General features: G+C 41.1%; 1 protein-coding gene and 2 long non-coding RNA genes across 12 annotated transcripts in view; 2 read left to right on the forward strand and 1 right to left on the reverse strand.

Annotated features, from left to right (window-relative positions):
- Positions 1–25104, reverse strand: part of LOC110967045 (protocadherin alpha-C2-like) — a 112795-nt gene that overhangs the window by 51877 nt on the left and 35814 nt on the right. For 2 of the 10 annotated variants that reach the window (XM_051954312.1, XM_051954309.1), the window contains one exon: positions 19207–19417. In XM_051954312.1, the coding sequence (XP_051810272.1) occupies positions 19207–19417 (211 nt within the window). Of the gene's footprint in view, positions 1–1365; positions 1765–5123; positions 5523–8655; positions 11150–12457; positions 14760–15936; positions 16125–19206; positions 19418–19605; positions 21697–22492; positions 25019–25104 lie in introns of those variants that run through there. The other 8 variants (XM_051954317.1, XM_051954319.1, XM_051954314.1 and 5 more) reach the window with 8 other exon arrangements.
- LOC127535735 (uncharacterized) lies at positions 1556–23153 on the forward strand. The gene is made up of 4 exons (XR_007944583.1): positions 1556–1674; positions 12556–12720; positions 16200–16262; positions 23030–23153. It is a non-coding gene; the product is annotated as an uncharacterized LOC127535735 (long non-coding RNA).
- On the forward strand, positions 5337–9022 carry LOC127535738 (uncharacterized). Its single transcript, XR_007944586.1, has 2 exons — positions 5337–5438; positions 8971–9022. It is a non-coding gene; the product is annotated as an uncharacterized LOC127535738 (long non-coding RNA).

A 25104-nucleotide genomic window follows, 5' to 3' on the forward strand; every position in this document is an offset into this window, starting at 1 on the left:
GATCCAAAGCTTTTAGCAGCACTAACTCAGCAGATGCACTGTGTTCTCCGCCGCTCTGTACATCGAGGGAGAAATATTCATTTGGACTCAGCCTGTACGTCTTCACTGAATTGCTGCCTGTATCTGCATCAACAGCGAGGGGAAGCAAAAAGTGTTCGCCCGTAGGTGAAGATTCAGAAATGTTAAGTGAAAACGACCTTCTCGACAAATATAGGTGCGTTGTCATTTAAATCAACAATCACCACCTCAATGCGTCGCAGTACCATAGGGTTACTCAGTATGGCTTCTAAGTTTAGTGTGCATTTTATTGTGTTCGGACACAGCTCCTCACGATCGATTCTCTCGTTAACATAAAGATCCCCTGTTTTGAAATTAGCCTCGAAATATTTCTTACTGTTTCCGGACACGATATTTAGATTCCTCGTTTGCAGATCTCGGACGTTGACATTTAAATCCTTTGCCAGGTTCCCGACCACAGTTCCTTTGTCCACCTCCTCAGAAACAGAGTAGGATATCTGAGCAGCACACCGCTCGGATATAAACAGGATGATCAGAAAACAGAGTATTCCATTTTTCCTTTCACTGCCCATCGCTGCTTTCAGAGACACTGACGCGAAACAAATTATATTCATCCATAAAACGCCACTCCATCCGCCAACATCTTTAATGCCATCCATTCCAGCCCTCCGCGTTTTGTGGCCATTCGTGTTCCTCGCACAAAGCACTCGCAATCCGGTGATGCTTCACACGGAAAGGAGGGGACTGAAAACACAGAGCCCATAAAATATGTGGTCATCAGCGACCCCAGGTGTTGCAACTCAGATATGACAATCATTTAAAAATCCAATAGCACATTTTTGTTTCTCATCAAACAACATGCGTAAAATGCTGCATATTGGCATTTTAAATGCCTTAAGGACGCTTAAACCAACTGTTTGAACGCTGAAGATGACGAAGCTGAAGCACAAATGATATCTTAAAAACCAATAAAGCAAGAGTAATTTTACAAATTGAATGCCAACTTCACTAAATGAAAATATGAGGAGTAACATAATTCCACCCTTTGAAATCCCACTGTTTGTACTGTGAGCCAAAGAAAATGTAAAAATTAAACAATGTTTTCAGCACCACGGAAAGCTCCTTCCAAGCCCATTTACAGGATATAAACGTTTCCTTTGTCAAATAGAGGAACTCTTATTTCTGTTAATTTGATAATCTGTTATACTTTCTAATAATTTCTGTGATAGCAAGGACATGCTGTTTTGAAACATACTGCAGGTTGACTATTAAGACATTGAGACAGTAAGTTTAGATTTTTGTTGGCTTTTCATGCTGTTGAATTAACTGTGACTGCAAACAACTCACCTTTTCTTTATTAGGTAAAGTCTGAGTCCTGGTAAAAGTGTCTCCTCCGTTAATACTGATCAGTTCAGCATCTACAGGTGGAAACGGTGCAGGGAAAACCACTACGTCACTCTTGAGCGTGTCTGAACTGAAACACACGTCATACTGCTGAGTAGCTTTGGAGTAAGACCAGCTCCCGTCAGGGTGGGTGGTGATCATTGGGGCGCTGTACCTGCTGAAATTGCCGTCTGTCCTGTGGCATCTGACAGCTATTAGACTGATGAGGCTGAGCAGAAAGATGACTGACACCGCCACAATGGCGATGAGCAGGTAGAGGTTCAAATCAGAGAAGGTATCCTCCTTTATGGGCACATGTCTGAACTGAGTGTGGATGTCAGCGGTGCTTTCAACCACCACCACCTCAATAGACACAGTAGCTGAGAGGGAGGGCTCTCCGTTATCAGAGACAAGCACCACCAAGGGATGAGTTTTGAGGTCATTATCACTCATTTTCCTCTTAGTTCTGATTTCTCCGGTGCTGGTTCCGATCCTGAACAGATTGTTTCCTTTTGGTTCAGACAGATGATAAGTCAAGAGTGCATTGTATCCAGAGTCTGCATCTACAGCCCTGATCTTTGCCACAAAGTATCCTGCTTCAGCAGAATATGGGATGCTCTCACTGTTGACAGAGCCATGCTCAGAATATGGAGCCAGAATTGTTGGATTATTATCATTTTCATCCAGAATTAAAACGTTGACAGTGACGTTGCTGCTGAGTGGAGGAACACCGGAATCTGTGGCCTGAACTTTGAACTGGAATGTCTTTAACTCCTCATAGTTAAACGACTGCAGATTCATTATATCTCCAGTCTCTGAGTTGATGTTTAAGATGGATGAAATTGGAATATTTTTTGGAGAACTCTCTAACAATGTGTACGCCAACTTTGCATTGCTGTCCAGATCAGGATCCAAGGCATTTACTGTATAAATAACTGAGCCTATTGGACTATTTTCTTTTACGGTAACATTAATTACAGGCTCCATAAAGCGAGGTGCATTGTCATTGACATCAGACACTTGAACCGTGACCATCCTGATGCTGGACAGAGGTGGATTTCCTTCATCTGTGGCTGTAATGGGGACATTGTAAAGAGAAGTGTGTTCTCTGTCCAGCGGTCCATCTACTACTAATGAATAGTCATTTTTATAGTTGGACTTGAGTTTAAATGGAACAGATCCGGCTATCTTACAGTTAGTTGCACCATTGTTCTCTCCGTCTTTGTCAATTACTGTAATAAAAGCAACGATTGTCCCTAGCTCTGCGTCTTCTCTTACAGGAGTCATTAGTGACGTCACAGATATTTCTGGAGCATTGTCATTTACATCAGTTACCTGTATCAATAGTTTAGCATGAGCACTACGAGGAACAGTACCTTGATCCGCTGCTTGAACTCTGACTTCATAAGCAGGCGTCTCTTCATAATCTAGTCTCCCCGTCACAGTAATTTCTCCTGTTTCTGAATTCAGATCAAAAATATTTGATGGATCAATGTTCCCTCTTTTGATGAAGGAATACAAGATCTTACTGTTTGTTCCATCGTCTAAATCAGTTGCATTTAATCTGATAACAAACGTTCCAGGAGTCGCGTTTTCTTTTACACGCACTTTATAGAGACTGCTGCTAAACGCGGGTGTGTTGTCATTCACATCGATAACATTAACAATTAACTGCAAAGTCCCTGATCGAGGCGGTTTACCTCCATCTACAGCAGTCAGGATAAGTTTAATGACTGACTGTTTTTCTCTGTCTAAAGCTTTCTGCAGCACTAACTCGGCAGACACACCGTGTTCTCCGCCGCTCTGCACGTCAAGAGAGAAATGCTCATTTTGACTCAGCTTGTAGCTTTTCACTGCGTTGCTTCCTATGTCTGCATCCACCGCTACAGGGAGAAGATATCGCTCTCCCGGTGACAGTAATTCAGAGATGTTTAATAAATGCGATTGTTCAGTAAAAGAAGGCGAGTTATCATTTATATCAAGGATATTAACCTCGATGCGATGCACATTCATTGGATTATTTAGAGCAGCTTGTATTTTTAGTGAGCATTTTGCCACATGCGGACAAAGCTCTTCTCTGTCTATTCTCTCGTCAACAAAGAGGTTCCCGGTCCGCAAATTAACGTCAAAATATGTCTTACTGAAACTCGACACAATACGAAGATTCCTGGTCTCCAGTTCCTGTAAATTTAGGTTTAAGTCCTTTGCGATATTCCCCAATACGGTGCCTTTGTTCACCTCCTCGGAAATCGTGTAGGATAACTGCGAAACAGACCAGTCACAAAGACAAAGCAGTGCAACAACACGAATCCAGACGTATCCGTTTTGTCGTCCCACAAACATCGTTGATGCAGCAAAATAGGTGAAACCAAAAGATCATTTATCCGCTGTTTAGGTATTTCCCTCACATCCAGTATTGTTGTGTTTCAACTCTTTCTTCTCTCCTCACAGTACCATCGAGTGTCCAGGAAACTATGACGGACGATGACGCGTTCATTTTCCAAATGCATGGAGGAGGAGTTTTGGATAATCAAACACATTTACATCTGTGGTCTCCAGCGACATCATGTGATGAGTAGCAGACACTGTACATGCTTACGAAAACCCCGTCAAGTAATTTGCAAAATACTTGTAAGAGCGAATTATCTTCTCAAATTGCTTTACCTTAGTTCAAGAAAAATAAATAATAATATTGATGATTAAAAAGTCCCTCCACCATATGCAGTTATGAACACGAGTATTAAATATAACAATGAAATTAAGATTCAGTGTGAATGAGAAAGGAATAATCGCCCAGTGATGGATATTTAAACAGCCGGACAATCTGGTGAAAAATCCAAATAATGGAACCTTTTTTTTTTTTTTTTTTTAGAAACGTAATGCATTAACTTTTATCATTTAAATACAGTACTTAAAATGTTTTTATTAACAGTACTGATATTAAACGGTTTGAATATTATCACAAGATAGTTGTTTTAAAGGGGACGGCGCAGAAACCACAGGGCCTGAATTCAGGACCATGGAGAGCGCCCTTCAGTCTCGTGCTGAAGTAGTCCAACTGATTATCGAAAATACTGAAGTGATGTTTCAGAGTAGACTCCTTAAATCACTTCCTTCAGTTTTATCAACATGACGAGCGATTTAAGTTATGATTTGCACAGTCAAGTTAACTTTTGTTCCTGAGATCAGTGTAAATGACAGAACGTTGAAGAGAAAGACATTAACCTCAACAATGCTAAGATTTCAAATTTGTCATACTTTTTCACGTTATTTATATTTATTTATTTTGATTTTTTAATTTTATCACATGTTATGCTAAGGACATAAACAAACAGATTGGTTCTTTCATTGTTATTGCACTAAGATGTTACTTGGGTTTGTTGTCTGAAATGCATTGTGGCTGTTGTGTTTTAATTAATCTGTATAATTTAGGCATGAGCAAGTTATATGGCACATCTTTTTTGAAAACCCTATTTGTTGTAGTATCACTTGCAGTTAAAATGCATGATTTCTGTAAGTGCTGTTAATTTATCTAGAAGTGGCAAATGGAGACTTTATTTACATGCTGTCATTGACTTAACATTCATGCACACTTTCATAACATATTAAATCAAAGTATACCAATGGATGAGCCATTAGTGATGACAGCTGCATTTCAATCAACATTGCTTGAGTCCTAAATGAAGTATTCAGCCTTTCAGTGCAACATATAGCAAGCCTACCTTCTCTTTGTTGGGTAACGTCTGGGTCCTGGTAAAAGTGTCTCCTTCGTTAATACTGATCAGTTCAGCATCTACTGGTGGAAACGGTGCGGGGAAAACCACTACGTCACTCTTGAGCGTGTCTGAGCTGAAACACACGTCATACTGCTGAGTAGATTTGGAGTAAGACCAGCTCCCGTCAGGGTGGGTGGTGATCATTGGGGCGCTGTACCTGCTGAAATTGCCGTCTGTCCTGTGGCATCTGACAGCTACTAAACTGATGAGGCTGAGCAGAAAGATGACTGACACCGCCACAATGGCGATGAGCAGATAGAGGTTCAAATCAGAGAAACTGTCCTCCTTTATGGGCACATGTCTGAACTGAGTGTGGATGTCAGCGGTGCTTTCAACAACCACCACCTCAATAGACACAGTAGCGGACAGGGAGGGCTCTCCGTTATCAGAGACCAGCACCATCAACGGGTGAGTTTTGAGGTCATTGTCACTCATTCTCCTCTTAGTTCTGATTTCTCCGGTGCTGGTTCCAATCCTGAACAGGTTGTTTCCTTTTGGCTCAGACAGGTGATAAGACAGCAGAGCATTGTATCCAGAGTCTGCGTCTACAGCCCTGATCTTTGCCACAAAATATCCTGCTTCAGCAGAATATGGGATGCTCTCACTGTTGACGGAGCCGTGCTCAGAATATGGTGCAAGAATTGTTGGATTGTTATCATTTTCATCCAGAATTAAAACATTGACAGTGACGTTGCTGCTGAGTGGAGGAACACCAGAATCTATGGCCTGAATTTTGAACTGGAACATTTCCAACTCCTCATAGTTAAACGACTGCAGACTGATTATATCTCCTGTCTCTGAGTTGATGTTTAAAACGGATGAAATTGGAATATTTCGCGGAGAATTGTCTAACAATTTGTATCTCAATTTGGAATTTCCATCTAGATCAGGATCGAAGGCATTTACTGTATAAATAACTGAGCCCACTGGACTGTTTTCTTTCACATAAACATTAATTACAGGCTCCATGAAGCGAGGTGCGTTGTCATTGACATCAGAGACTTGAACAGTAATGACCCTGATGCTGGACAGAGGTGGACTTCCTTCATCTGTGGCTGTAATGGTGACATTGTAAAGAGAAGTGTTTTCTCTGTCCAGAGGTCCATCTACTACTAATGAATAGTCATTTTTATAGTTGGACTTGAGTTTAAATGGAACAGATCCAACTGCCTTACAATTTGTGACACCATTATTCCCTCCATCTTTATCACTCACTGTCACCAAGGCAACAATTGTCCCCAGTTCTGCGTCTTCTTTCACGGGAGTCATGAGTGACGTCACAGATATTTCTGGGGCATTGTCATTTACATCAATTATTTCTATCAGCAGTTTAGCATGAGCACTACGAGGAGAGGCGCCTTGATCCATTGCTTGAACTCTGACTTCATAAGCAGGCGTCTCTTCATAATCGAGTCTTCCCTTCACACTAATTTCTCCTGTTTCTGAATTCAGATCAAAAATATTTGAAGGATCAACATTCCCTCTTTTGATGAAGGAATACAGGATCTTGCTGTTCATGCCCTCATCTGAATCTGTTGCGTTCAACTTTATCATAAGTGCTCCGGGAGTCGCATTTTCTTTTACACGTACTTTATAAAGCGATTTGCTAAATGTCGGTATGTTATCATTGACGTCTAATACATTAACATGTATTTGTAAGGTCCCGGACCTTGGGGGTTTCCCTCCATCTACCGCCGTCAAGAGAAGTGTGATCACCGACTGTTTTTCTCTGTCTAAAGCTTTCTGCAGCACTAACTCGGCAGACACACCGTGTTCTCCGCCGCTCTGCACATCAAGAGAGAAATGCTCATTTTGACTGAGCTTATAGCTCTTTACTGAGTTGCTTCCTATGTCTGCATCTACCGCTACAGGGAGAAGATATCGCTCTCCCGTTAAGGATGACTCCGATATATTCAAAAAAGACTTATGTTCAATAAACGCAGGCGAATTGTCGTTTATATCCAATATATTGACTTCTATGCGATGTGCAGTCATTGGATTGCTTAAAACAGCTTGTATTTTTAGTGAGCATTTTGCCACATGCGGACAAAGCTCTTCTCGGTCTATTCTCTCCTCAACTAAGAGGTTACCGGTCCGCAAATTGACGTTAAAGTATGTCTTACTGTAACTCGAAACAACACGTAGATCCCTGTTCTCAAGTTCATGTACGTTGAGGTTTAAATCCTTTGCGATATTTCCCACTATGGTGCCTTTGTTCACCTCCTCGGAAATCGAGTAAGACAACTGCGATGCAGACCAGTCACAAAGACAAAGAAACACCGCAATGTGGATCCAGACGTATTCCGTTTGACGTCGGATATTCATTGTAGATGCACCAAAAGAAGTAAACCCGAATGATCATTTATCCGTGATAGAGATATTTCCATCCGAAGCAAATACTGTTGTTGCTCCTGCGTTTCTCGTCACAGCATTCTCCACGGGTGTGCCAATGGCCGAAGATGATATCTGTTTTTTTTATGCAAGGAGGAGGAGTTATAGACGTACAATCAAAATCAGGTCTACGGTCTACTGCGACCTCATGTGGTGAGCGACTGGTCAGCACGTATAATAAAGTGTACCACATAACCAGATCAGTGAAACCATTATGAATGACCTGAATCTTTTGGGTTTATATGTAAAAAAATCTGAATGATTTGGGACAAACCTGGGTCGTTGGAAAAGATAAATCCTTCTGTGACTAAATGAGCTATTGCACCGTTCAGATAATCCAATATACCCGTAACAGAATGTACTGATACTGTAGTTTCAGAAATGTGCATAATTTAAAACTTCCACACTGAGAATACATATTTCTTTTCTCTGTGCATAAATGTACAGACACCAAACATCAGCATAAGATTCAGCACCATTGACGGCACTCTTTCCATTAAAATCTAAATTCAGTCTCAGAAGACAACAACAATTTCAGCAGACCGATAGAAACCAAATACACACGAGTTTATAGGTTCAGGACCTCAGGGACTGTTCTTTCAATTAAAGTACAAAATAACTCTGATTATTTAAATCACTCATGATTTTTCAGCCTTCAGAAAAGCAGCTGATTTTACTGCAGAATGCAACAAAGACAGAGCCCAACACTGCAGAAGAAATAGGAATTCAATCGCTCCAGCTGTGACACATGAACTGTTTGCATTATAAAAGTATTAAAATGGAATATGTGACCAACCTTTTAACACAGAAAAATAATGGCTAATATACTGAAAAGGTTATCTTACAGCTTCTGTACTGATCTTTAATATGTTCTAGCCTTAAAGTGTAGTTGATCTGTGGTGAGAAGTCCTATTTGTTGACTGTTAAAAGCCTGATATTGTGGTAGTGAGTGATAGGGTTTTGTTGCTTAATTATATTGTTTAATTGAAGCTATACCTGCACACCTTAAAAATCATCAGCACAAAATTGCATTACATTTTATGATAGTACTGTTATATTTTTCAAACACGTAGTACTAATGACCTACCTTCTCTTTGTTGGGTAAAGTCTGAGTCCTGGTAAAAGTGTCTCCTCCGTTAATACTGATCAGTTCAGCATCTACAGGTGGAAACGGTGCCGGGAAAACCACTACATCACTCTTGAGTGTGTCTGAGCTGAAACACACATCATACTGCTGAGTAGCTTTGGAGTAAGACCAGCTCCCGTCAGGGTGGGTGGTGATCATTGGGGCGCTGTACCTGCTGAAATTGCCGTCTGTCCTGTGGCATCTGACAGCTATTAGACTGATGAGGCTGAGCAGAAAGATCACTGACACCGACACAATGGCGATGAGCAGATAGAGGTTCAAATCAGAGAAGCTGTCCTCCTTTATGGGCACATGTCTGAACTGAGTGTGGATGTCAGCAGTGCTTTCAACAACCACCACCTCAATAGACACAGTAGCTGAGAGGGAGGGCTCTCCGTTATCAGAGACCAGCACCACCAAGGGGTGAGTTTTCAGGTCATTGTCACTCATCCTCCTCTTAGTCCTGATTTCTCCGGTGCTGGTTCCGATCCTGAACAGGTTGTTTCCTTTTGTTTCAGACAGATGATAAGACAGCAGTGCATTGTATCCAGAGTCTGCGTCCACAGCCCTGATCTTTGCCACAAAATATCCTGCTTCAGCAGAATATGGGATGCTCTCACTGTTGACGGAGCCGTGCTCAGAATATGGTGCAAGAATTGTTGGATTGTTATCATTTTCATCAAGAATTAAAACACTGACAGTCACGTTGCTGCTGAGTGGAGGAATACCAGAGTCTGTGGCCTGAACTTTGAACTTGAACATTGTCAACTCCTCATAGTTAAAGGACTGCAGACTGATTATATCTCCAGTCTCTGAGTTGATGTTTAAAACGGATAAAATTGGAATATTTCTTGTGGAACTGTCTAACAATTTGTATGTCAACTTTGCATTACCATCCAGATCAGGATCGAAAGCATTTACTGTATAAATAACTGAGCCTATTGGACTATTTTCTTTGACATAAACATTAATTACAGGCTCCATAAAGCGAGGTGCGTTGTCATTGACATCAGACACTTGAACAGTAATGACCCTGATGCTGGACAGAGGTGGATTTCCTTCATCTGTGGCTATAATGGTGACATTGTAAAGAGAAGTGTTTTCTCTGTCCAGCGGTCCATCTACTACTAATGAATAGTCATTTTTATAGTTGGACTTGAGTTTAAATGGAACAGATCCAACTACTTTACAGTTAGTTACACCATTATTCCCTCCATCTTTATCACTCACTGTTACCAAGCTAACGATTGTCCCCAGTCCTGCATCCTCTTTTACAGGTGTCATCAATGACGTTATTGATATTTCTGGGGCATTGTCATTTACATCAATTATTTCTATCAGCAGTTTAGCATGAGCACTACGAGGAGAGGCGCCTTGATCCATTGCTTGAACTCTGATTTCATAAGCAGGTGTCTCTTCATAATCTAGTCTTCCCTTCACACTAATTTCTCCTTTTTCTGAATTCAGATCAAAAGTATTTGCAGGATCAGAGTTACCTCGTTTGATGAACGAATACAGTATGTTGCTGTTCATGCCGTCGTCTGAATCTGTTGCATTTAATTTTATTACCACTGTTCCCTGTTGAATATTTTCACTCACACGTACTTTATAAAGAGATTTGCTGAAAACTGGGGAATTATCATTTGCATCGATCACGTTTACGTCAATCTGCAATGTACCCGATCTGGCAGGTTTTCCTCCATCCACAGCGGTCAGAATAAGTTTGACAATCGGCTGTTTCTCTCGATCTAATGCCTTAATAATTACGAGCTCAGCAGACACACCGTGTTCTCCACCACTCTGCACATCAAGAGAGAAATGCTCATTTTGACTGAGCTTATAGCTCTTTACAGAGTTACTGCCTGTATCCATATCTTCTGCTATGGGCAGAGGATACCGTTCTCCCGGTGACAATGATTCGGAGATATTTAATGAATACGACTGTTCAATGAATTCTGGCGAGTTATCATTTATATCTAAAACACTGACCTCAATGCGGTGTACAATCATTGGATCGCTTAAAACTGCCTGTATTCTCAGAGGGCATTGTACTGTCGTCGGACAAAGCTCCTCTCTGTCTATTCTCTCGTTAACAAAGAGGTTTCCGGTCCGTAAATTCACGTCAAAATATTTCTTACTGTAACTCGAAACAATACGCAGATCCCTGGTTTCTATCTCTTGTACGTTCAAATTCAAATCCTTGGCGATATTCCCCACCACGGTGCCTTTGTTCACCTCCTCGGAAATGGAGTAAGATAATTGCGAAACAGACCAGTCACAAAGACAAAGCAGCGCAACAATATGAATCCAGGCATATTCCTTCATTCCCATTGCTGAACATTAACCACGGAATCCCGTAAATCCAGTTTATTCCAATTTATGTATTTCCATCAAAACAGCATTATACAGCGGCAGCAGCAGCTCTCATCGCCGCAGTACAATCTCAGCGTCTCTCTGCACTGATGACCAATGGCTGTTTTAGCTCTCCCGTTCAGGGTGGAGTTTCAGACGTACTATTATAAGTATATCTACGGTCTCCAGCGACACCGTGTGGTCCAAGAATGATGAGCCGATGTAAATATGATTAATACTTTACCCAGTGATCTGCTGTAAATATAAATGCTCTATTTAACTGATCGGCATAGGTCATGCGTTGTTCTCATATGGAGTTTTATAGTTGATATTTAATGGGTTAAACAAACACATAGATGTATAAAAGTTGCACAGTCATTCAAAGCAACTACCCAATCCCAATATTAGAGAGAAAAAAGTCAACCTATATTTTACGGAAACAGAGGCGAAATTTAACTTTTGACTTGAATTAATTGAATCATAAGTCAACCACGAAGTCTCGGAAATACCACGTGGAATAGTATTAACGGGTTTTCTTTAAAAAACAAAAAACAAACTAATAACAGTAAAACATGATGATCAGCACACTGATCCAGAGCGTGCATACATTCCAAAGATTGCATATAGTAAGTTCAGCACCAAGGAGAGCGCTGTTTTAATTCAAACACCCCCAGGACAGTAAAACATATAGGTTGTACTGCTCTCACGTGTAAATATAATATAATAACCTCAACAATACTAAGATTTCAACTTTGTCATACATTTTCACGTTATTTTTATTTTTGTTTTTGTTTTATCATATGTTATGCTAAGAACATAAACAAACAGATTGGTTCTTTCATCGTTATTACACTAAGATGTTACTTGGGTTTGTTGTCTGAAATGCATTCTGGCTGTTGTGTTTTAATTAATATGTATAACTTAGGCATGAGCAAGTTATGTGGCACATATTTTGAAAGGCCTATTTGTTGTAGTATCACTTGTAGTTGAGATGCATGCTTTCTGTAAGTGCTATCGAGAAGTGGCAATGGAGAGTTTGTTTTCATGTTGTCATTAACTTAACATTCATGCACACTTTCATAACATATTAAATCAAAGTATACCAATGGATGAGCAATTAGTGATGACAGCTGCATTTCAATCAACATTGCTTGAGTCCTAAATGAAGTATTCAGCCTTTCACTGCAATGTATAGCCTACCTTCTCTTTGTTGGGTAACGTCTGGGTCCTGGTAAAAGTGTCTCCTCCGTTAATACTGATCAGTTCAGCATCTACCGGTGGAAACGGTGCGGGGAAAACCACTACGTCACTCTTGAGCGTGTCTGAGCTGAAACACACGTCATACTGCTGAGTAGATTTGGAGTAAGACCAGCTCCCGTCAGGGTGGGTGGTGATCATTGGGGCGCTGTACCTGCTGAAATTGCCGTCTGTCCTGTGGCATCTGACAGCTATGAGACTGATGAGGCTGAGCAGAAAGATGACTGACACCGCCACAATGGCGATGAGCAGATAGAGGTTCAAATCAGAGAAACTGTCCTCCTTTATGGGCACATGTCTGAACTGAGTGTGGATGTCAGCGGTGCTTTCAACAACCACCACCTCAATAGACACAGTAGCTGACAGGGAGGGTTCTCCGTTATCAGAGACCAGCACCACCAAGGGGTGAGTTTTGAGGTCATTGTCACTCATCCTCCTCTTAGTTCTGATTTCTCCGGTGCTGGTTCCGATCCTGAACAGGTTGTTTCCTTTCAGCTCAGACAGGTGATAAGTCAACAGAGCATTGTATCCAGAGTCTGCGTCTACAGCCCTGACCTTTGCCACAAAGTATCCTGCTTCAGCAGAATATGGGATGCTCTCACTGTTGACAGATCCATGCTCAGAATATGGAGCAAGAATTGTTGGATTATTATCATTTTCATCCAGAATTAAAACATTGACAGTCACGTTGCTGCTGAGCGGAGGAACACCAGAATCTGTGGCCTGAAATTTAAGTTGGAACGTTTTTAACTCCTCAAAGTTAAACGACTGCAGGGTGATTAGATCTCCAGTCTCTGAATTAACAGTTACCATTGAAGTCGTCTGCGTGCTCTTAGGCGAGCTATTGATTAAATGATACGTTGATTTTGCGTTTTCATTTAAATCTGAATCTAACGTAGTCAATTTATGGATTGTAGTTCCAATCGGACTGTTCTCTTTTACATAAACATTGATTATAGATTCCAGGAATTGAGGGGGATTGTCATTCACATCAGAAACTTGAATAGTAATTGCACTTGTACTCGACAGTGAAGGTGTTCCTTCATCTATGGCTATAATTGTAATATTATACTGAGAAACACTCTCTCTGTCAAGATGCCCGTCAATCAACAGCGAATAGTAATTTTTATAGTTAGATTTTAATTTAAATGGCACAGAATCTCTTATCTTACAGTTTGTCACGCCGTTTTTGCCCCCGTCCTTATCGGTGATCGTCACCATAGCGACAGCTGTGCCTATTTCAGCATCCTCTTTCACTGGACTCATGAGTGATGACACCGAGATCTCCGGAGCGTTGTCATTCACATCAATGACTTCAACTAAAACCTTGCTATGTGCACTGCGAGGAGGGGTGCCTTTGTCTCGTGCTTGAACACGAATCTCATATGCCTGATTTTGCTCATAATCAATATTACTTTTCACGGTAATTTCTCCGGTATTGTCATTCAGGGAAAATTTCTCATCGGGGTTTAAACGCCCCTTTTCCGCAAAGGAGTATAGTATCTGACCATTAACACCGTCATCTAAATCAGTTGCAGTGAGCGTTAATAACGCTGTGCCAATATTTGCATTTTCAACCACTTGGACCTTGTAGAGAGATTTACTGAACACGGGTGGATTGTCATTTACATCCAGAACATTTACTTGAATCTGTAATGTCCCCGTTTTGGGAGGTGTTCCTCCGTCTATCGCAGTCAGAGTGAGTTCAATAACGGCCTGTTTTTCTCGATCTAATGCTTTCTGCAGCACTAATTCAGCAGACACGCTTTGATCACCATTGCTCTGTATATCCAAAGAGAAATAATCATTAGGGTTTAATTTGTAACTCTTGATCGAATTTGCTCCTACGTCTGCATCATGAGCTATCGGTAGTAGATATCTTTCCCCGGCATAAGAAGACTCATACATGTCAATTGTACATATTTCTTCAGGAAAGGAGGGGGCATTGTCATTAATATCATTTATCACAACTTCAATTCGATGTAGGCTGCGAGGATTGCTTAGTATGGCTTCTATATTTAAGGAGCACTTTACCGTATTAGGACAAAGCTCCTCCCGATCTATCCTCTTGCTAACGAAAAGTATTCCAGAGTCATGATTTATGTCGAAATACTGTTGTTTATACCCAGATGTAATCTGAAGACCCGCGGACTGGAGCTGCTGAACATTCAGATTTAAATCCTTAGCGAGGTTTCCCACTGCGGTGCCTTTGTCTACTTCCTCGAAAATGGAATAGGATATCTGAGCCACGGACCATTCGCAGAGACAAAGAAGAGCGAAAAACAGACTCCCAGTATTATCCCATTGTCTCCGAGCAGCCATCGCTGTTTAGGCAACAGTGACAAGCCCCAGGTTTCTGCCACTTGGCCTATTCGCGAAAAATGAGGAAATATAGATAGATATTCATGTATCCATTCTCGCGAAGAATCCGCAATCTTTCTGGCCTCACTCGTCTGTGCACTGTTTTTCACAAAGCAAAGAGACGTGATGACGTTTGAGGTTTTTTTACGATTTGAGGAGGAGTTTCAAATACTGATCACTTGATTTTTGCGTGGTCTCGAGCGACATCTTGTGACACTTTTGTATGAGGAAAGACGGCCCAAACCAGAAGCGAAAATATTTATTCTATGGTAAAATAGAAATAAATCTGTGCCTACAAATATAGTAGTTAAGGTGTGAATTTTCAAAACCCTTGCTAAGTGGTTAAATTATTTATAGAGCAATCAGACTGTGTGAACATGCAGTTATATAATTTCTTTGTGGTATTATAAACTATAATAACTATAAATGCGGTACAAACATTACAACCAGCAAAATTTGCACTTCAGACTATCAGGACCACGGACAGCACCTGGACATCAACACAGAGAGCAGAAGAAAGACCAGTTTTGCAGAACCATGGACAGCGGCTCTCTGGAGTCTAAATTCATGTAGTGCTATTACACAGGCTTACAAAAGTTCTATCTACGCCACCATTAAACAATTTTTACTATGTTGTAATGACCACACGCTCTGTCTCTCTCTCTCTCTCTCTCTCTCTCTCTCTCTCTCTCTCTCTCTCTCTCTCTCTCTCTCTCTCTCTCATTGTCAATAAAACACACAAACACACCAACTTTTTAGTATACTACAAAACCCCATCATGTACAACCAAACTTTATGTAGCGGAGAGGCAATGAACAAGTGTCTGAGAAATGAAAACCTATATGCAGCTCATAATTGTTATTGTAGGCAAAGCTATAAACAATTTGCAGTAAATATGAATACTTTGTAGAATTCAGAGATAGCATTGAAATTGTGTGATCAGGAAGCATGCCAAAATTTTTTTCAAAATGTTAGAATATTATGAAATCCACTCACATTAAGTTAACTCAAAGATTAATCAGAGTCACTCTATTACACTAATACAACTGAGTATGTCTTACCTTTTCTTTATTAGGTAAAGTCTGAGTTCTGGTAAAAGTGTCTCCTCCATTGATACTGATCAGATCAGCATCTACAGGTGGAAAAGGTGCGGGGAAAACCACTACGTCACTCTTGAGCGTGTCTGAGCTGAAACACACGTCATATTGCTGAGTAGCTTTGGAGTAAGACCAGCTCCCGTCAGGGTGGGTGGTGATCATTGGGGCGCTGTACCTGCTGAAATTTCCGTCTGTCCTGTGGCATCTGACAGCTATTAGACTGATGAGGCTGAGCAGAAAGATCACTGACACCGCCACAATGGCGATGAGCAGATAGAGGTTCAAATCAGAGAAACTGTCCTCCTTTATGGGCACATGTCTGAACTGAGTGTGGATGTCAGCGGTGCTTTCAACAACCACCACCTCAATAGACACAGTAGCTGAGAGGGAGGGTTCTCCATTATCAGAGACCAGCACCACCAAAGGGTGAGTTTTGAGGTCATTGTCACTCATTCTCCTCTTAGTTCTGATTTCCCCGGTGCTGGTTCCGATCCTGAACAGGTTGTTTCCTTTTGGCTCAGACAGGTGATAAGTCAAAAGTGCATTGTATCCAGAGTCTGCGTCTACAGCCCTGATCTTTGCCACAAAGTATCCTGCTTCAGCAGAATATGGGATGCTCTCACTGTTGACAGATCCATGCTCAGAATATGGTGCAAGAATTGTTGGATTATTATCATTTTCATCCAGAATTAAAACATTGACAGTCACGTTGCTGCTGAGTGGAGGAACACCAGAATCTGTGGCCTGAACTTTGAACTGAAACGTTTTCAACTCTTCATAGTTAAACGACTGCAGACTGATTATATCTCCTGTCTCTGAGTTGATGTTTAAAACGGATAAAATTGGAATATTTCTTGGAGAACTGTCTAACAATTTGTATGTCAACTTGGAATTTCCATCTAGATCCGGATCGAAAGCATTTACTGTATAAATAACTGAGCCCACTGGACTGTTTTCTTTCACATAAACATTAATTACAGGCTCCATAAAGCGAGGTGCGTTGTCATTGACATCAGAGACTTGAACAGTAATGACCCTGATGCTGGACAGAGGTGGACTTCCTTCATCTGTGGCTGTAATGGTGACATTGTAAAGAGAAGTGTTTTCTCTGTCCAGCGGTCCATCTACTACTAATGAATAGTCATTTTTATAGTTGGACTTGAGTTTAAATGGAACAGATCCAACTACCTTACAATTCGTTATGCCATTATTCCCTCCATCTTTATCACTCACTGTCACCAAGGCAACAATTGTCCCCAGTTCTGCGTCTTCTTTTACGGGTGTCATGAGTGACGTCACAGATATTTCTGGGGCATTGTCATTTACATCAGTTATTTCTATCAGCAGTTTAGCATGAGCACTACGAGGAACAGTACCTTGATCCGCAGCTTGAACTCTGACTTCATAAGCAGGCGTCTCTTCATAATCTAGTCTTCCCTTCACACTAATTTCTCCTGTTTCTGAATTCAGATCAAAAATATTTGAAGGATCAACATTCCCTCTTTTGATGAACGAATACAGGATCTTGCTGTTCATGCCCTCGTCTGAATCTGTTGCGTTCAACTTTATCATAAGTGCTCCGGGAGTCGCATTTTCTTTTACACGTACTTTATAAAGCGATTTGCTAAATGTCGGTATGTTATCATTGACGTCTAATACATTAACATGTATTTGTAAGGTCCCGGACCTTGGGGGTTTCCCTCCATCTACCGCCGTCAAGAGAAGTGTGATCACCGACTGTTTCTCTCTGTCTAAAGCTTTCTGCAGCACTAACTCGGCAGACACACCGTGTTCTCCGCCGCTCTGCACATCAAGAGAGAAATGCTCATTTTGACTGAGCTTGTAGCTCTTTACTGAGTTGCTTCCTATGTCTGCATCTACCGCTACAGGGAGAAGATATCGCTCTCCCGTTAAGGATGACTCGTAAATATTCAAAGAATGCGTGTTTTCACTAAATACAGGCGAATTGTCGTTTATATCCAATATATTGACTTCTATGCGATGTGCAGTCATTGGGTTGTTCAAAACAGCTTGTATTTTTAGTGAGCATTTTGCCACATGCGGACAAAGCTCTTCTCGGTCTATTCTCTCCTCAACTAAGAGGTTACCGGTCCGCAAATTGACGTTAAAGTATGTCTTACTGTAACTCGAAACAACACGTAGATCCCTGTTCTCAAGTTCATGTACGTTGAGGTTTAAATCCTTTGCGATATTTCCCACTATGATGCCTTTGTTCACCTCCTCGGAAATCGAGTAAGACAACTGCGATGCAGACCAGTCACAAAGACAAAGAAACACCGCAATGTGGATCCAGACGTATTCCGTTTGACGTCGGATATTCATTGTAGATGCACCAAAAGAAGTAAACCCGAATGATCATTTATCCGTGATAGAGATATTTCCATCCGAAGCAAATACTGTTGTTGCTCCTGCGTTTCTCGTCACAGCATTCTCCACGGGTGTGCCAATGGCCGAAGATGATTTCTGTTTTTTATGCAAGGAGGAGGAGTTATAGACGTACAATCAAAATCAGGTCTACGGTCTACTGCGACCTCATGTGGTGAGCGACTGGTCAGCACGTATAATAAAGTGTACCACATAACCAGATCAATGAAACCATTATGAATGACCTGAATTTTGTGGTTTACTATGTAAAAAATCAAAATGATTTGGGACAAACCTGGGTATTTGGAGAAGATGAATCCTTCAGTGACTAAATGAGCTATTGCACCGTTCAGATATTGCAATATATCCGTAACAGAAAGTACTGATGCTGTAGTTTTACAAATGTGCATAATTTAAAACTTCCATACTGAGAATACGTATTTCTTTTCTCTGTGCATAAATGTACAGACACCAAACATCAGCATAAGATTCAGCCCCATGGACAACACTCTTTCCATTAAAATCTAAATTCAGTCTCAGAAGACAACAACAATTTCAGCGACTGATAGAAACCAAATACACACGAGTTTATAGGCTCAGGACCACATGGACTGTTGTTTCAATTAAAGTACAAAACAACTATGATTATTTCAATCAATCATGATTTTTCAACTTTCAGAAAAGCAGCTGATTTTTACTGCAGAATGGAACAAAGACAGAGCCCAACACTGCAGAAGAAATAGGAATTCAATCGTTCCAACTGTGACACATGAACTGTTTGCATTATAAACGTATTAAAATAGAATATGTGACCAACCATTTAACACAGAAAAATAATGGCTAATATACTGAAAAGGTTATCTTACAGCTTCTGTACTGATCTTTAATATGTTCTAGCCTTAAAGTGTAGTTGATCTGTCGTGAAAAGTCCTATTTGTTGAATGTTAAAAGACTGATATTGTGGTAGTGAGTCATAGGGTTTTGTTGCTTAATTATATTGTTTAATTGAAGCTATACCTGCACACCTGCATTTTTCAAGCATGTAGTACTCATGACCTACCTTCTCTTTGTTGGGTAAAGTCTGAGTCCTGGTAAAAGTGTCTCCTCCGTTAATACTGATCAGTTCAGCATCTACAGGTGGAAACGGTGCAGGGAAAACCACCACGTCACTCTTGAGCGTGTCTGAGCTGAAACACACGTCATACTGCTGAGTAGCTTTGGAGTAAGACCAGCTCCCATCAGGGTGGGTGGTGATCATTGGGGCGCTGTACCTGCTGAAATTTACGTCATTCCTGTGGCATCTGACAGCTATGAGACTGATGAGGCTGGGCAGAAAGATGACTGACACCGCCACAATGGCGATGAGCAGATAGAGGTTCAAATCAGAGAAACTGTCCTCCTTTATGGGCACATGTCTGAACTGAGTGTGGATGTCAGCGGTGCTTTCAACAACCACTACCTCAATAGACACAGTAGCTGACAGGGAGGGTTCTCCGTTATCAGAGACCAGCACCACCAAGGGGTGAGTTTTGAGGTCATTGTCACTCATTCTCCTTTTCGTCCTGATTTCTCCGGTGCTGGTTCCGATCCTGAACAGGTTGTTTCCTTTTGGCTCAGACAGGTGATAAGACAGCAGTGCATTGTATCCAGAGTCTGCATCTACAGCCCTGATCTTTGCCACAAAATATCCTGCTTCAGCAGAATATGGGATGCTCTCACTGTTGATGGAGCCGTGCTCAGAATATGGAGCAAGAATTGTTGGAATATTATCATTTTCATCCAGAATTAAAACATTGACAGTCACGTTGCTGCTGAGTGGAGGAATACCAGAATCTGTGGCCTGAACTTTGAACTGAAATGTCTTTAACTCCTCATAGTTAAATGACTGCAGACTGATTATATCTCCAGTCTCTGAGTGGATGTTTAAAAAAGATGAAATTGGAATATTTCTTGGAGAACTGTCTAACAATTTGTATGTCAACTTTGCATTACCATCCAGATCGGGATCGAAGGCATTTACTGTATAAATAACTGAGCCTATTGGACTGTTTTCTTTCACATAAACATTAATTACAGGCTCCATAAAGCGAGGTGCGTTGTCATTGACATCAGACACTTGAACAGTAATGATCCTGATGCTGGACAGAGGTGGACTTCCTTCATCTGTGGCTGTAATGGTGACATTGTAAAGAGAAGTGTTTTCTCTGTCCAGCGGTCCATCTACTACTAATGAATAGTCATTTTTATAGTTGGACTTGAGTTTAAAAGGAGCAGGTCCAACTACCTTACAATTAGTGACACCATTATTCCCTCCATCTTTATCACTCACTGTGATAAAAGCAACAATTGTCCCCAGTCCTGCATCCTCTTTTACAGGTGTCATCAATGACGTTATTGATATTTCTGGGGCATTGTCATTTACATCAATTATTTCTATCAGTAGTTTAGCATGAGCACTACGAGGAGAGGCGCCTTGATCCATTGCTTGAACTCTGATTTCATAAGCAGGTGTCTCTTCATAATCTAGTCTTCCCTTCACACTAATTTCTCCTTTTTCTGAATTCAGATCAAAAATATTTGAAGGATCAGAGTTACCTCGTTTGATAAACGAATACAGTATCTTGCTGTTCATGCCTTCATCTGAATCTGTTGCATTTAATTTTATTACCACTGTTCCCTGTGGAGTATTTTCACTTACACGTACTTTATAAAGAGATTTGCTGAAAACTGGGGAATTATCATTTGCATCCATCACATTTACATTTATTTGTAATTTACCCGATCTGGCAGGTTTTCCTCCATCCACAGCAGTCAGAATAAGTTTGATAACCGGCTGTTTCTCTCGATCTAAAGCCTTGTCAAGTATGAGCTCAGCAGACACACCATGTTCTCCACCACTCTGCACATCAAGAGAGAAATGCTCATTTTGACTCAGTTTGTAGCTTTTCACTGAGTTGCTGCCTATATCTCCATCTTCTGCTATGGGGAGAAGATATCGTTCTCCCGGTGACATTGATTCAGAGATGTTTAACGAATACGACTGTTCAATGAATTCTGGCGAGTTATCATTTATATCTAAAACACTGACCTCAATGCGGTGTACAATCATTGGATCGCTTAAAACTGCCTGTATTCTCAGAGAGCATTGTGCTGTAGTCGGACAAAGCTCCTCTCTGTCTATTCTCTCGTTAACAAAGAGGTTTCCTGTCCGTAAATTCACGTCAATATATTTCTTACTGTAACTCGAAACAATACGCAGATCCCTGGTTTCTATCTCTTGTACGTTCAAATTCAAATCCTTGGCGATATTCCCCACCACGGTGCCTTTGTTCACCTCCTCGGAAATGGAGTAAGATAATTGCGAAACAGACCAGTCACAAAGACAAAGCAGCGCAACAATATGAATCCAGGCATATTCCTTCGTTCCCATTGCTGAACATTAACCACCGAATCCCGTAATTCCAGTTTATTCCAGTTTATGTATATCCATCAAAAACAGCATTATACAGCGGCAGCAGCAGATCTTCTCGCCACAGTACAATCTCAGTGTCTCTCTGTACTAATGACCTGTGACTGTTTTCGTTCTCCCGTTCAGGGTGGAGTTTCAGACGTACTCTTATAAATATATCTACGGTCTCCAGCGACACCGTGTGGTCCAAGAAAGATGAGCCGATGTAAATATGACTCACATTTTGCCCAGTGATTTGCAGTAAATATAAATGTAATATTTAAGTCATTGGCCCATCGGTCATGCCTTGTTCTCATATAGAGTTTTGTAGTTGATATTTAATGGGTTAAACAAACACATAGATGTATTAAAGTTGCACAGTCATTCAAGGCAACTACTCAATCCCAGTGTTGGAGAGAAAAAAAGTCAATCTATATTTTACGGAAACAGAGACGAAATTTAACTTTTGACTTCAATTAATTGAATCCTAATTCAACCAGGAAGTCTCGGAAAGACCACGTGGAATAGTATTAACGGGCTTTCTTTAAAAACAAAAACAAAACAAAAACTAACAACAGTAAAACATGATGATCAGCACACTGATCCAGAGCGCGCATACATTCCAACGATTGCATATAGTAAGTTCAGCACCAAGGAGAGCGTTGTTTGAATTCAAACACTCCCAGGACCGTAAAACATATGGGTTGTACTGCTCTCACGTGTAAATATAATATAAAATCGTTTCTGTTGCAACTAGGGAAGTATTACTATTACCTATATTGCCATAATTTCCAAGTCTTGTTGGCTTGCGCATTTACGCTAACATCTCACAGCAAAATATGTCAATCGCGGCAATTGTAACTGAAAAAAAATCGAATGAAAGCTTAATAAAACATACCTTTTCTTTGTTAGGTAACGTCTGAGTCCTGGTAAAAGTGTCTCCTCCGTTAATACTGATCAGTTCAGCATCTACAGGTGGAAACGGTGCAGGGAAAACCACTACGTCACTCTTGAGCGTGTCTGAGCTGAAACACACGTCATACTGCTGAGTAGCTTTGGAGTAAGACCAGCTCCCGTCAGGGTGGGTGGTGATCATTGGGGCGCTGTACCTGCTGAAATTGCCGTCTGTCCTGTGGCATCTGACAGCTATTAGACTGATGAGGCTGAGCAGAAAGATGACTGACACCGACACAATGGCGATGAGCAGATAGAGGTTCAAATCAGAGAAACTGTCCTCCTTTATGGGCACATGTCTGAACTGAGTGTGGATGTCAGCGGTGCTGTCAACAACCACCACCTCAATAGACACAGTAGCTGAGAGGGAGGGTTCTCCGTTATCAGAGACCAGCACCACCAAGGAGTGAGTTTTGAGGTCATTGTCACTCATTCTCCTCTTAGTCCTGATTTCTCCGGTGCTGGTTCCGATCCTGAACAGGTTGTTTCCTTTTGGCTCAGACAGGTGGTAAGTCAAGAGTGCATTGTATCCAGAGTCTGCATCTACAGCCCTGATCTTTGCCACAAAGTATCCTGCTTCAGCAGAATATGGGATGCTCTCACTGTTGATGGATCCGTGCTCAGAATATGGCACAAGTATCGCAGGACTGTTGTCATTCTCATCCAAGATAAAGACGTGAACAGTGACGTTGCTGCTGAGTGGAGGAACACCAGAATCTGTGGCCTGAACTTTGAACTGAAACGTTTGTAAGTCTTCATAGTTAAAAGGCTGAAGACTGATTATATCTCCAGTCTCCGAGTTTATGTTTAAAACCGTCGAAATGGGGAATACTTTGGGATAATTGCCCATTAATGAATAAGTCAGTTTCGCATTTTCGTTTGTATCTGCATCTTGCGCTGTTACTGTCGAGATTACATCTCCTACTTTACTGTTCTCTTTCACATAAACATTTATGCTACCGTCTAGAAACCTGGGAGCATTGTCATTTATATCAGTAATGTGCACATTGATTACACCAGTGCTAGAAAGAGGGGGACTCCCTTCATCAGTTGCAGTAATAGTTACATTATACTGCGGTACAACCTCTCTGTCAAGGATACCATCAACCATCAATGAGTAATAGTTTTTGTAGTTTGACGTTAATTTAAAAGGGATTGAATCTTTAATTTTACAAGTAGTGATTCCATTTTGACCTCCATCTTTATCAGTTACAGTTACCAAAGCAACGACTGTTCCAATTTCAGCGTTTTCTTTGACTGGACTCATTAGTGAAGTCACAGAGATTTCTGGTGCATTGTCATTGACATCGATCACCTCTACGAGCACTTTAGAATAACCACTGCGAGGAGAAGCACCTTGGTCTGTTGCTTTCAGTCGTAATTCGTATGCATTGTTTTCCTCGTAATCCAAATTACCTTTAACGATGATTTCACCGCTTTCAGGTAATACAGTGAATTTTTCAGGGGAGTCCATATTTCCTCTTCTCATTAGAGAATATCTGATATCTGAATTTTGACCTTCGTCTAAATCTGTTGCATTTAATTTCAGGATCGTTGTACCTATGGATACATTTTCGCTGACACTCACTTTATGAAGTGACTTGCTGAAGGAAGGCGTGTTGTCGTTCACATCTATCACATTCACAAGAATCTGCATCGTGCCAGATCGAGCTGGTTTCCCTCCGTCTACAGCGGTTAATGTTAGTTTAATAATGGCTTGTTTTTCTCGGTCTAAAGCTTTCTGCAGCACCAACTCAGCAGACACACCGTCTCCTCCGCTACTGACATCTATAGAGAAATGCTCATTTGTACTTAGTTTATAGGTTTTCACTGAATTACTGCCGGTGTCTGCATCTTGAGCTGCTGGGAGTGGATACCTCTCTCCCGTTGAAGACGACTCGGAGATATTAAACACATGGATTTGCTCTAGGAATGATGGCGCATTATCGTTAATGTCAACAATACTGACCTCAATGCGATAAATATTCATAGGATGGCTGAGTAGGCCCTCTATATTTAAGGAACACTTGGGCAAATTAGGACAAAGCTCTTCCCGGTCTATCCTTTCGGTCACAAACAAAGCTCCTGTTCTTAAATTAGCCTCGAAATAGCTCTTACTGTATCCCGACACAATCCGAAATCCTCGTTCCTCCAGTTTCTGTGTGTTAATGTTTAAATCCTTTGCGAGATTCCCCAGCACTGTGCCTTTGTCCACCTCCTCGGAAACAGAGTAGGAAATCTGAGCTGCAGACCAGTCCGATAAACAAAGAATAATGGCGAACAACATCCATTCCGCCTCTCTGTTGTGTTGCCGATTCATCCTTTCTTTGAAGATAGAAATCCACACAAATAGGCGCAGTTTTTTTCACAAAAACATAAAAACATCCAAAGCACGGCCAGGTTCTCTACATGCCAGGACCATCTTTTAAGACAGAGTGCTGTACTAACCCAGACCCGACGAAACACCCTGGCTGTTTCTTTTCTCACCAACAGTGGAGGAGGAGTTATTTTTTTAATGTCATTAATGAACACAAGTGAATGTGTGGTCTCCAGCGA

This window comes from Acanthochromis polyacanthus, chromosome 10 (genome assembly GCF_021347895.1).
Source record: "Acanthochromis polyacanthus isolate Apoly-LR-REF ecotype Palm Island chromosome 10, KAUST_Apoly_ChrSc, whole genome shotgun sequence".
NCBI classification, from domain to species: domain Eukaryota; kingdom Metazoa; phylum Chordata; class Actinopteri; family Pomacentridae; genus Acanthochromis; species Acanthochromis polyacanthus.